This window comes from Ahaetulla prasina, chromosome 5 (genome assembly GCF_028640845.1).
Source record: "Ahaetulla prasina isolate Xishuangbanna chromosome 5, ASM2864084v1, whole genome shotgun sequence".
In the NCBI taxonomy this organism is placed as follows: Eukaryota; Metazoa; Chordata; class Lepidosauria; order Squamata; family Colubridae; genus Ahaetulla; species Ahaetulla prasina.
In genome coordinates this window covers 102,457,792-102,469,011 of record NC_080543.1, presented here as the reverse complement: position 1 = coordinate 102,469,011, position 11,220 = coordinate 102,457,792, and the positions used below count along the sequence as shown (strand labels likewise).

The following is an 11,220-nucleotide window of genomic DNA, read 5'->3' as shown; positions in this document are numbered from 1 at the left end:
GTGGAGTGCGTTGGTGGAGAAGTTGAAAACGAAAGCATTTTGTGAGTGAAGTTTTAGTTCTTTTCTCTGGCGGGTCTTCCCATTACCCCGCCCCACTCTTTCATTCATAAACCTGGTGGTAACTCTAGACGCGGTCTGAATATTATTGGCGTCTCTTCCCTCAACTGCTCCCTCCGTTCCGTTAACCCAATTACAGAATTCATCAAGAACTGTGTTGAATTATCTCTTTTCCATACAGTATCAGCATTAGCCTAATTAAAAGCTATAATGTCTGATATAATGATTAAATCGTTAGCTCTGCTGTAGGGAAGCAATATTTTGTTTTCCCTTCAATTAGAAGCTGATTGAGGTTTTTCAGAACAGGTCAGCTGTGAAATTTGAATTATATGTGTGAGCACTGTTCACAGGGGTGAGCCCCCACTCGGAAGCTCCAGAGATTCTCCAAACGCTTTCAAGCCAGTGAGCTGAAAATCGCAACACACATGCACGCGCGCGCACTCACACAACTCACATTGCCGTGGGGTAGAGCAGAGGTTAAGATCTCTGGAGGAACTACGAGAGGAATCGGGCTTGGTTGGTGGAGGAGAAAGAACGGCTTTGCCGTCTAAAAAGATCCTCAAATAGCAAATCGGCCAACCCGCCCTCAGGCCTCTTCAGAGGACGAAAGAAGCGGCGAAGCTGGCCCGATTTCAGACTGAGTTCTCCATGCCCGTCTCCATCCACTGACCTTTCCTAAATATTTTAGAGGAACGCTTTTCCTTTCAGATAGTACACTGGGATGCCTTCGCGCAAAAAGAAAAGGGCGGGTCAGGGGGAAGACGGTCCCCAGAGAAGCCGAAGGAAGTCAGAACAATAGAGGGGAGGCAGGGACCGAGATGTGGGATGCAGAGGCAGGTCTCCCAATTGCATGTCCTCGGGCTATCCCCGGCTCCAGGAATCTCGAACTGAAGAGCAGCCACCAGACGGCGATCGCCCCCTGCTCTGGGGAGACCCTCAACGCACCGCACTTGCAGAAGCTTGGGGTCGATTGGATATTCCGAGGGGTCTCCCGCTCTCTTGCCCTCTACTCGCCTTTTCCTGGTGGGAAACTTGCGGGGATATGCCAGAATCAGCAGAAGTGGACTCTGGTTTTTCAATGAAGAGTTGGGTAGAGTAGGGGAGCAGCACAGGTTCCAGAGGCAGAAGGAAGGAAGGAAAGAAGGGAGGGATTGTGGTCCTCATTTGGTGAAGAAGTTGAAAGCAACTTTGTTGGGATGGTTGTGGAGCTTCCTTTTTGGATTCCACTCCATTTGTTCTCTGGTTTGCAGAGAACAACAGTTTTAGTATAGAGTCCAAGTTTGCTTTCTCAAATACTACCAGTCCCTTATAGCTACTTTGCCCCCTCTTTCTGAGCAAAGAGATTCTGCTGCCCCTTGTTGGGTACCGCAGCCAATTTGCCTTGAACAGCGCTTCTTGTGTGGCTGCAGGTGGAAGTTTCTAAAACCTTCTGACTCTCTGCAGGAAAATATGTGGAGTGATAAGACAAGAGAGACAGACAGTGTCCTGATTTTTCCAACTCATTTTGTAGACATAATACTAGCCCCTGGATCTTCACAGCAAAACAATTTCTAGCTTGTCTTGTCACAAACTGTAACCCACTACTTCACCAACAGTTTCAGAGAGGCCTCTATCCATTTACCCTGGGAGAATAATCTCGAATTTGGTGACCTGGCTGAATTGATGACCCAGGAGGGCATTCCCTATTCCCAACCCTCTCCCTTTGCTCAGAGAAAGATCCTAGAGAGTCTGCTTCTCTTTTGGACCTGAGATAGATATCCTCCCTCTGCCTATTTAAAAAGAGTCATTTTCTCCCAATTGTTCACTGTTTCTATTGTAGGCACAAATGAAAACATTACTTTTAATATTTATTTTGGAACAGTAACCGGTTTCATGGATTTGAGGTACATTGGGGGGGTGCAATTTATGTTTTTTTCTTATTGCCCTTTTATAAGAATTAGAAGAATAAGCACACAAGCTTTTGAACCCACCAGTAACTTGTTTGGACACTCACTTAGGCTCTTTAATTGCCATTTTTCTAGTCTCATCAAAAGTTTTTTTGAGAGGAGTATAAGAAGTTAGTCCCTCTGAAGAAAAGCAACTCCTGGACTTTTTTTTTTGTATGCATCAAAATCTCTAAAGAAACTTACAGGATTTGCAAACCTTTCCACTTAGCAACATCTGCGGCCTGGCCAGATCCTAAACTTCCAGGCGTAATCTCACTTTGAGGCATATCCATATAGGATCAATTCAGCAGCAGAATAATATAGATATGTTTTTCCCCCTCCAGAACAATTGTGTTGTTTCTTAGCTAGAAATAAAAACTGGAGAATAATACATTAGCCTCAAGATACGTCTTTCCCCACTTTGTCCAGTGAAGGCATCTTGGCACCAAGCACCACCATGTTTACCATTGAATCAACAAGAAGAACAGTTGTCATTCACCTGTCACTTAGCAACAACACATATCTACAGGTGTAGATTGTTTATACAGGCTTAGTCCCACTTTAGCATAAACTACATTAAAGCATGCAAACCCACCATCAGAATATTACAGTCATATTCATAATAATTTCAAAGATTGAACTAAGTTTTCTGACTTAAAACTGAACCATACATACCAGAGCGGTATTAAATAAATTCCTAAATCAAGACAAAAAATGATACAGCAATGGATTTTCATATTGCACAACTAAACAGCACAGTTCAAGTTTATGGACATCCACTCAAGAATAAACCTTATATAGTTTCATACAGTTTTTCAGAATAAGTGCTCATAAAATTGCCTCTTTAAATGGATCAGGATCAACCTCTGTATTGTCCTTTAAGATTGTTTAATAACTGATCAGCTGAGAACAGCAGCAATTTCACATTCTGTAAAATGGAAAGAAATTCAATTGTTTGTTCATTTATTTTTGCATTTACTTACTGGAGCTTACAAGTCACTCCAATCCAATAAGACTCGGGAGCATGAACAGAATAAGTTACTCTTTGTGTTAAATAAACTGGGATTTCCAAAGTAATATGTCTAAGATCTGGACATTCAGTTCAATGCGCTCTCCCTCCCCTCTCTCCCTCTCCCTCTCCCTGTCCCCCTCTCCCTCCCCTGTCTTTCTTCCTCCCTCCCTCCCTATCTGCAGTATAAGATAAATAGTGTCTTTTACAGCTTATTTTCTATATTTTTCAGTTTTAGTATTCCACACTGAATAATTGGAATAATTTTTCCACACTGAGTGCTAAGCACTTTCACCTATCAAGTGAGGATCCTGGATGAATGAATGAATGTTTAGCTTAGTCCTTAGTCCTTCTGAAATGGTGATTGTCCATCCTGGCTGACAATGATAAAGGTTGAAATTTGACAAATTGCAAAGACATTAGGTGCAGGGAGATTGTTCAGATCTTGTTCCATGAAAAGGTATGGGCTCTCCTTTATAGTATTTCCATCTGGATCCCCAAACCCTTGAAGATTTCTTCCTTCAGGCTCTCAAGTATATACTCAGCAGAACTTCCTCTGAGGGTGCCACAGTTCAACCCAAGAGAAACCTATCTAGAAATCCTGCCAGAAATTTCCTGAGTAGTTTGGTTTTAGTGCTAACTGCCATGATTGTTCCAACCTATTCTAAATATTTGATGATCATGCTACTTTGGACTTCTGGAAGCTGTACACATCTGGAAAATAACAGGTCAGGATGATCTGCCTCCCTACAAAATGCTATTTTCCAATGAGATAATTCCACAGCAGCAAATAGAGAAACTTCTTCAGAGGTTTTTCATCTGGTGCAAAAGACAATTGCCCAGGAAATACAGCCTATTTTCTCTTTGTGTTCAGCCTTCAAAAATGGAAATAATGTAACATATGGCAACATTATACAAGGCTGTGTACATTAAGAAAAGAACTGCACCATAGAAATATTGTAGAAGAAAATGGATGGATTGGGCACTGGATGGGAAACCCTTGAGGCTATGAAATGACAGATTCTGAGGAAATCCATCTTCTGCTAGGGGGATATATATGTTTCAAGATACGAAAATTCCTAGCACTGCATATATTGCTCACAGATGGAACCATGTATTTAGGTATATAAATCAATATATTGGTACTATTGATTTAGTTACAATTATAAATTCACTTTAAAACCATAAAATATACTTAGATCTTGTTGCATCAACCATAAACATAATAATCTCCTGTTGTATTTTAACTACAATACTAACAAATGAGTTACCAATTTAATGGGGTGAAAAAGTTGATAACAGCCACTTTTTGAAAACAGTAATGGAATGCAAAAGGAATTATCTGACACTCTCTAGTTATATTTTGCTTTTGCACAACTTAGTATTCATTTAGACTGACTGTGCCAAAAGTTTTCAAAAGTCAACAACTGAAGAAAAAAAATAGAAAATATTTTCAGGAAGCAAATGGCCAGTGATATGCAAACACAGAGATACAACTTTCATACCTATTGAAGTGAAATCCTAATAGTGCCATCTTATATTAGCACACCTTGATTGCAGGCCTGCATGGTTATAGCCGAGTCTCTTGAAGCCATAACATTTTTGGTAAACTATTTCATTAACTGCAGAAATTGGAATGACTGTAAACTATAGCAGATATTACAAAAAGGCACATGCTATCTTGGGGATGTATATCTCTAAATATTGAATTAGGATATGAGCAGTAATTTTCTATTATTAAAAATGCTTCTTCTTGAACAAGTGTTCCCTATGAACAGGAATCAAAGAGAGGCATTAGAACAACACATGATCACCCAGGAAAAAAAATCCATTATTGCAATCAAGACATAAATCAGAGAAAGATCGTTTATTTAGGACTTCAATTTAATTTATTTGGGCAATTAAATGATACAAGACTTACTACCAATAAAACATAAAAAGGATCCCTCTATGTGTTTATTCTTAAAGTTAACTACCAGATTTCAAAAAGAGTTTTAAATAAGTTCCCTATAACTCAATTTTAACTAGTTTACCTGAGAATTATTTATAGCACCATTACATACCTCTCATTCATAATGTTCATAAAAGATTGCGCAGCACTATTTAGTTTGCAGTGCCCTTCTCATCACTTCAAATAATCAAGTTCAATGAGTCCTTTTTCCATGTTTCTTCCATACAACATGGGTGTGCTTGCGCATATTCATAAAGTTGTCCCACAGGTTTATTCTAAAAATTTACTTTATCTTTCCCAGCACCCTTTTTTAACAACTGGCTCACACAAACACCTCACTGCCTTAAGAAAGGAATGGATAAAAAGAGAAAAAGAACCTTTCTGATATTAGATTCAAACTCCAGTTTGGGAGCAAAATTATATTTGCAGGTTGCAAACTTTCTATCAATCCACTCGTGAATGCTATCCTCTCCCTGCTGAGATGCACCCTGTGTCGACTAAGCTAAACTATATGCACCACCGTCTGTGTGTTTGTGTGTCTGTGTGTGCGACTTCATGTGTCGCGCGGGCATTTCAAATTTTGAACAGCTCGATCTGATGGTGGGTAAAACGCTGCCAGAATCCTGATTCCAGTGAGAATGGCTGGTCTCTGTGGCATATGACCTCCAAAAGGTTACTGAAGCAATTATTGCTGTTATTGACGCCGCTATTGTAGTAATTGATGGCTATTACCGGTAACTTCAGTTGATTCTGTTGTTTTTGTTGTTGTTGTTGTTGTTGTCGCCGCTGCTCCTGCTTGGGTAGAGTTTTAATGGTGGCTCTGACCCCTTCCGTGGCCCCTCCCAGAGATTTACACCCTCTCCGCCCCCGCCCTTCTCTGCCAGCTCCAGAAGAGTTTGTACTTCTCACCTCCGGACGTCACTCCTCAATTGCGCCATGCAAATCATCCCCCGCCGGCGCCCTCCCATTGGCCAAGGCAAACTCATTTAATCCCAGTTCGGTGCGCCTTGTATGGCTGCTGGGCTCGTCTCTCGCCGAATCTCTCGGCTGCTCCTCCTTTCCTGGTTCCTCCGGGCTCGAGGAGGGAAACCACCGAGAACAAATTGTTGTGCAAGTTCTGCTCCCTGGCTGGAGGGTCTTTCTTTTCTCCTCCCCTTCTCTTCTTCCTATATTCTCTTCTCTTCTCTTCTCTTCTCTTCTCTTCTCTTCTCTTCTCTTCTCTTCTCTTCTCTTCTCTTCTCTTCTCTTCTTTCTTTCTTTCTTTCTTTCTTTCTTTCTTTCTTTCTTTCTCTCTCTCTCTCTCTCTCTCTTTCTTTCTCCCCCCTCCTCCTTTCCCTCGGTGCTTATCATTTAATTACGTCTCTTTTCTCCCCTTCTTAATTTTGCGGAGAGCCGAGGTGATAGAGGCGGAGGGGGGGGTTTCCTGTCTCTTTCCCTCCGTTCACTTGGGACCGGCGGATGCGAGTCACACACGTTCCCTCCCTCCCTCCACGCTCTCCCTCCCTCCTCTCTGCCTCTCTGCCGGTGGAAGTTAGCAGAGAAAGGGGGGCCATTAGATCACTTCGGCAGCGGCGAGAAGGAGGGGAGTCCTGCCAGCGAAGCGCGCGTCTACCAGCCGAGAGAACGAAAAGAAGCGTCGAGAGTTGGGCTCACATTTTCTCCGTTCTCCTCGGCGCAGTGGAGCTGCGGGACTTTCTCTGTTCTTTACCCAGCTCTCCGCCTTGCACCTGTTCGAGTCGCCCTCGCGACCGCCGTTCGCCTCGGGCCAAGACGGTCCCCGGAGGAAGAAAGTTTTGCTGCCGCCTGAGGAGATTCCCGCGCGTGCGCTCCCGCTCTTTCTTCAAGCTCACAGGGAGCAGCCGAAGTGCCCCCACAGGCAGACTCTTGGGGGCTCCCTCCTCCTCCTCCTTACCTTTGATCGTCGTAGTGCACTCTTCTACCATTTCTTACGCCTCAGCACCTCGTCTTCTCTCCCGGGCTCCTTCGTCTGTGTTTCGCTTCGCCCCTCCGCTCGGCAGACGCCCGGCTCCTTTGCTCTATGTTTTGACATTGTGGAGCCTGGTGGCCCCTAGCAAACTGCGTGAATGTATAGCATGATGATGGAGGCGGACATGCACTCGCCCGGTGGAGCCCAGGTCACCACCAACCTTTCGGGCCAAACCGGTGCGGGAGGAGGAGGCGGCGGAGGTGGCGGCGGCGGGGGGCCCAAGGCCAACCAAGACCGAGTCAAGAGGCCCATGAACGCCTTCATGGTTTGGTCGCGGGGCCAGCGGCGGAAGATGGCCCAAGAGAACCCTAAGATGCACAACTCCGAGATCTCCAAGCGCCTGGGCGCTGAGTGGAAAGTCATGTCCGAAGCGGAGAAGAGACCCTTCATCGACGAGGCCAAGCGCCTGCGGGCGCTGCACATGAAGGAGCACCCGGATTATAAATACCGGCCGAGGAGAAAGACCAAGACTTTGCTAAAGAAAGACAAATATTCGCTGGCCGGCGGGCTGCTAGGCGCCGGTGGTCCCGGGGGCGGCCCTCCGGTAGCTATGGGCGTAGGAGTGAGCCCCGCCGGCGTCCAACGCTTGGAGAGTCCCGGTGGAGGTGGCCCCGGGGGTGGCGGGAGCGCCGGCGGAGGTGGCGGAGGCTCAGGCGGTGGCTATCCGCACATGAACGGCTGGGCTAACGGCGCGTACCCGGGCTCGGTGGCGGCGGCGGCGGCGGCGATGATGCAAGAGGCACAGCTCGCTTACAGCCATCACCCAGGCAGTGGTGGCCACCCGCACGCCCACGCTCATCACCCGCACCCGCACAATCCCCAGCCGATGCACCGCTACGATATGGGCGCCCTCCAGTACAGCCCCATCTCCAACTCGCAGGGCTACATGAGCGCCTCGCCGTCGGCCTACGGCGGCATCTCCTACGGCGCCCAGCCACATCAGAACTCGGCTGCTGCGGCCGCTGCGGCTGCCGCAGCTGCGGCTGCCGCCTCGTCAGGAGCTCTTGGCGCGCTGGGGTCCTTGGTCAAATCCGAGCCTAGCGTCAGCCCACCCGTCACCTCAGCGCACTCACGGGCCCCTTGTCCCGGGGACCTGCGCGAAATGATCAGTATGTACTTGCCCGGCAGCGAAGGCGGGGACCCAGCAGCTGCCGCCGCCGCCGCTGCAGCCGCGGCCGCTGCCCAAAGCCGGCTCCACTCATTACCCCAGCACTATCAGGGCACCGGCACGGGGGTGAACGGCACCGTGCCCTTGACGCACATCTGAGACGGACCGAAGGATGGACGCCGCCGCCGCCGCCGCCACTGCAGCCAAAGGGGATGTGGTCCTTGGAGCGGGCTGGCTCCCTCTGCGCGATCCCTTTTCCCAATTCTTCCCCGCAGCCCCTTTTGTACAGAACCAGGGCGATGCTTTGAAGTCCTTATAATTATTATTATTATAACAAACATTCATAGTACAAAGGATAATGAAGAGAAAAGGTAACAGGTTGCTGTAATGCTAACTCCTTCTCCTGTCTCCCTCAGCCCAAAGAACTAGGTTTTGAAACCAGTGGGGGTTATTATTATTATTATTGTTATTATTCCTTCTATTGTTGTTTTAGACGAACTGTGTTTTAACTGAGATTTTTCCCCCTTTTGTACAGTATTTATCATTCACCCACAAATCACATAGCCTTTTTATTTACTAAGCAGTATGGGGATCGGGAGAGAAACCGAGAGAAGAAAATGCTAATTATTATTAATAATTCAAAGGTTTAGGTGATGCCAACTTCTTTGCCATATAGAAACATTAACTGGTCGCTATTGGGGCAAGTTCTTGTGAAGATTTTAAAGCCTAATTAAAGAAAAAATAAAGTCAAGAACCATCTTAAAACTTTTTGGGGTGCTTCTTATAAAGCAGGGTTCTTTTGGTTCTGTTTATTTATAAGGGTTTTTGTTTCATGATCAAGAACAATATTCTGAATTTTGTAAATGTTTCTTATGTCTGCATTTTTCTTTTGGTAACTTTTTATATTTTTTCTTGTAAATGCATTGTGGAATAATTTTAATTAATTTTAGGCATTAAAAGGGAATTCATAAATGTGTATATAGTTTACTAAAAAGCATTTTCGCTGAAGAAGAAAACAAATAAAAAACTAAAGATAAGTTTGATTCTGAGTTAAATCAATTTCAAAATAAAATTGAAACCAGGTGATCCAAAATATACTAATTCATGAAATGCCTTTAAACTGGACACTTTGTATGTTTAAATACAACTGGAAAAGATCGGTAACAACAAAAATCTAAAATGGGGTAGACTTTCATGGTCTTTATTTTAAAGCAGTTAGAGCTAGTGATTTAAAGGCACCAGGCTACAAAAAGGAGAGTGAGTTCTAGTCCCAAACCGATTGGATGTCTTTGGACCAGTCATTCTCTCTCAGCCCAACTTACTTCACAGGGTTGTTGTTGTTGTGAAGAAAATAGGAGGAGGAATGAGTATTAAATATGTTTGCCGCCATGAGTTATTTTTAAAAAATATTAAAGGTAGAATTTAAAAAAAACAAATGGAGGAAAGTGGGGTTTTTTATTTTTTTTAAGTGGTGTAGGTTTGGGATATTATTTTAATATCTATGCAGTATGGCTAAAGAGGCAATGCAGTAAATCATTTCTAGACTGTATTCATTTATTTTGTTAAATTATGTAACTGCTTGGTAAACATAAATAAGTTTTTGTCTAACTTCTGTTTCTTTAGTTAGCACCAGAGTTTTAAAAAGTTTGGACAATGCCTCTCTCTCCCCCAGGTCCCAATTTCTTTCACTCCACACTGTGTTTGTGGTATTTAGATGAAAAACAATTTCTTCTATGAATATTGATCAAGTTTAGGCACAATGAAGGAAAGCTAATGTTTAGAAAATGGTTTCTATATTGCCCTAGCAAAATGATCTTTTGGGGGAGGGTAAATGCTGTTACATTCAAATAATATATTTGTTTGCAGAAATTTCTGTTGTTTAATGTTTTAAATTTCACTTTAAAAGTTATTTCCTCTGTGGCTAAAATGAAGTTAGATGTTAAATTTGACAGAATACTAAAGCCAAGGGTTATCGGTGACAGATTCTAATTATTGCTTCAGCTTGGAAAAAAGAGAGAAAAACATATAAGGAAATCATGCCTGTTAATAGTCGGGGGATGGCAATGAAATCCAGAGGGAAAATATTGGATAAAGTAAATATTTAATATTTTATTTGTGTCCATTGCCTGCAGTTCCTGAAACTACTTACTCAGAAATAACCACTACTGAATCTCTATGAAACCCTTGGGTAGGTGCCAGTTTATTCCAGAGTAAAACCTCTGACAGATGAGAAGCCACACACATTTTCTGGAAGTAAAGCTCCTCTGGTTTCAGACATTTATTTTGAAGTGATGTGGTTAACAACCGCAAGAGCTGACTGATTGGATTTCTTTTAGAAACTGCTTACATTATATTGTTTTGCGGTCTAGGCAATAGCCATCTTTATTTAAATGATTAGTTTTCTTTACAAATTGGGGGGTTTTGTTTGTTTTTTAAAAAGGAAATAAAATATATTTCCATTTTGCTTGCTTATTTTATTCAGTAGTTTTGATCTTTGTTTAATTCTACCTCTACCCTGTACACACACACACTTTTCTCTGATGCCCCCCAGTACTGCAGGTGAATGTTTTGCAGTGGTACTCTTGTGGCATCCAGTGGATCTATGTATCATTTCCCAACCGAGATTCTGCCAAGGAAAGGCTGTTACTTCTGGATAAACCAATTGGTGCTTGAATCTGCACTTTCTCTCTCCCTGTCACATTTCACTGTGTTGGTTGAGAAGACAGAGGAAGGCAGAAACATTTCAAAATTGCACCTTTACTTCAATACACCTGTTCACAAAGTATAGAGGCTTGCAATCTGTGCAAATAATCGGTGAGGATCTTCAGCTACAGTTCATTAAATTGGCAGCTGTCAGATCCAGATCTGATTTTGTAGAGAAATGTAATAAACCACTTAGCGGTTGAGAAAGTAATCTGCATTTCCCTTTGGATGCGAATCACCCCAGGAACTGGGGTGAGGTGGGGTGAGGGAAGAAGTGGATGGGGAAAGGTTAAATACCAAATGTACTACCTCCACATTCTGGCATCAGGTTTGGTATTTCAGATCTCTTGTTCTGAGCATTAGCTCTGGGTGTTATACTGTAATAACATCTGTGGTGCTATTAATATATTCCAATTAACCTCCTAATTCAAATATACCCCCAGTTCTTAAAACATTTAACTTTACTGATATTACAGAGAA

The 11,220-nt window shown here is 43.5% G+C and overlaps 1 protein-coding gene across 3 annotated transcripts; it reads left to right on the top strand.

Moving 5' to 3' along the window:
• The first annotated feature begins 6,520 nt into the window (after window positions 1–6,520).
• Window positions 6,521–8,198, top strand: SOX1 (SRY-box transcription factor 1). 3 transcript variants are annotated; one of them, XM_058185879.1, is made up of 3 exons: window positions 7,168–7,522; window positions 7,583–7,855; window positions 7,907–8,198. In XM_058185879.1, exons 1-3 carry the CDS (start codon window positions 7,180–7,182, stop codon window positions 8,194–8,196), a joined length of 906 nt encoding a protein of 301 aa, XP_058041862.1. In that variant the 5' UTR covers window positions 7,168–7,179; the 3' UTR covers window positions 8,197–8,198. The 3 variants fall into 3 exon arrangements, with proteins under 3 accessions (XP_058041861.1, XP_058041860.1, XP_058041862.1); XM_058185878.1 differs by having other exon boundaries at window positions 6,521–7,534; window positions 7,577–8,198; XM_058185877.1 differs by having other exon boundaries at window positions 6,521–8,198.
• Window positions 8,199–11,220: the final 3,022 nt, after the last annotated feature.

Excerpts from the sequence above, each read along its gene's own strand:
- SOX1 (XM_058185877.1), top strand. The coding sequence starts at position 7,027 with ATGTATAGCATGATGATGGAGGCGGACATGCACTCGCCCGGTGGAGCC.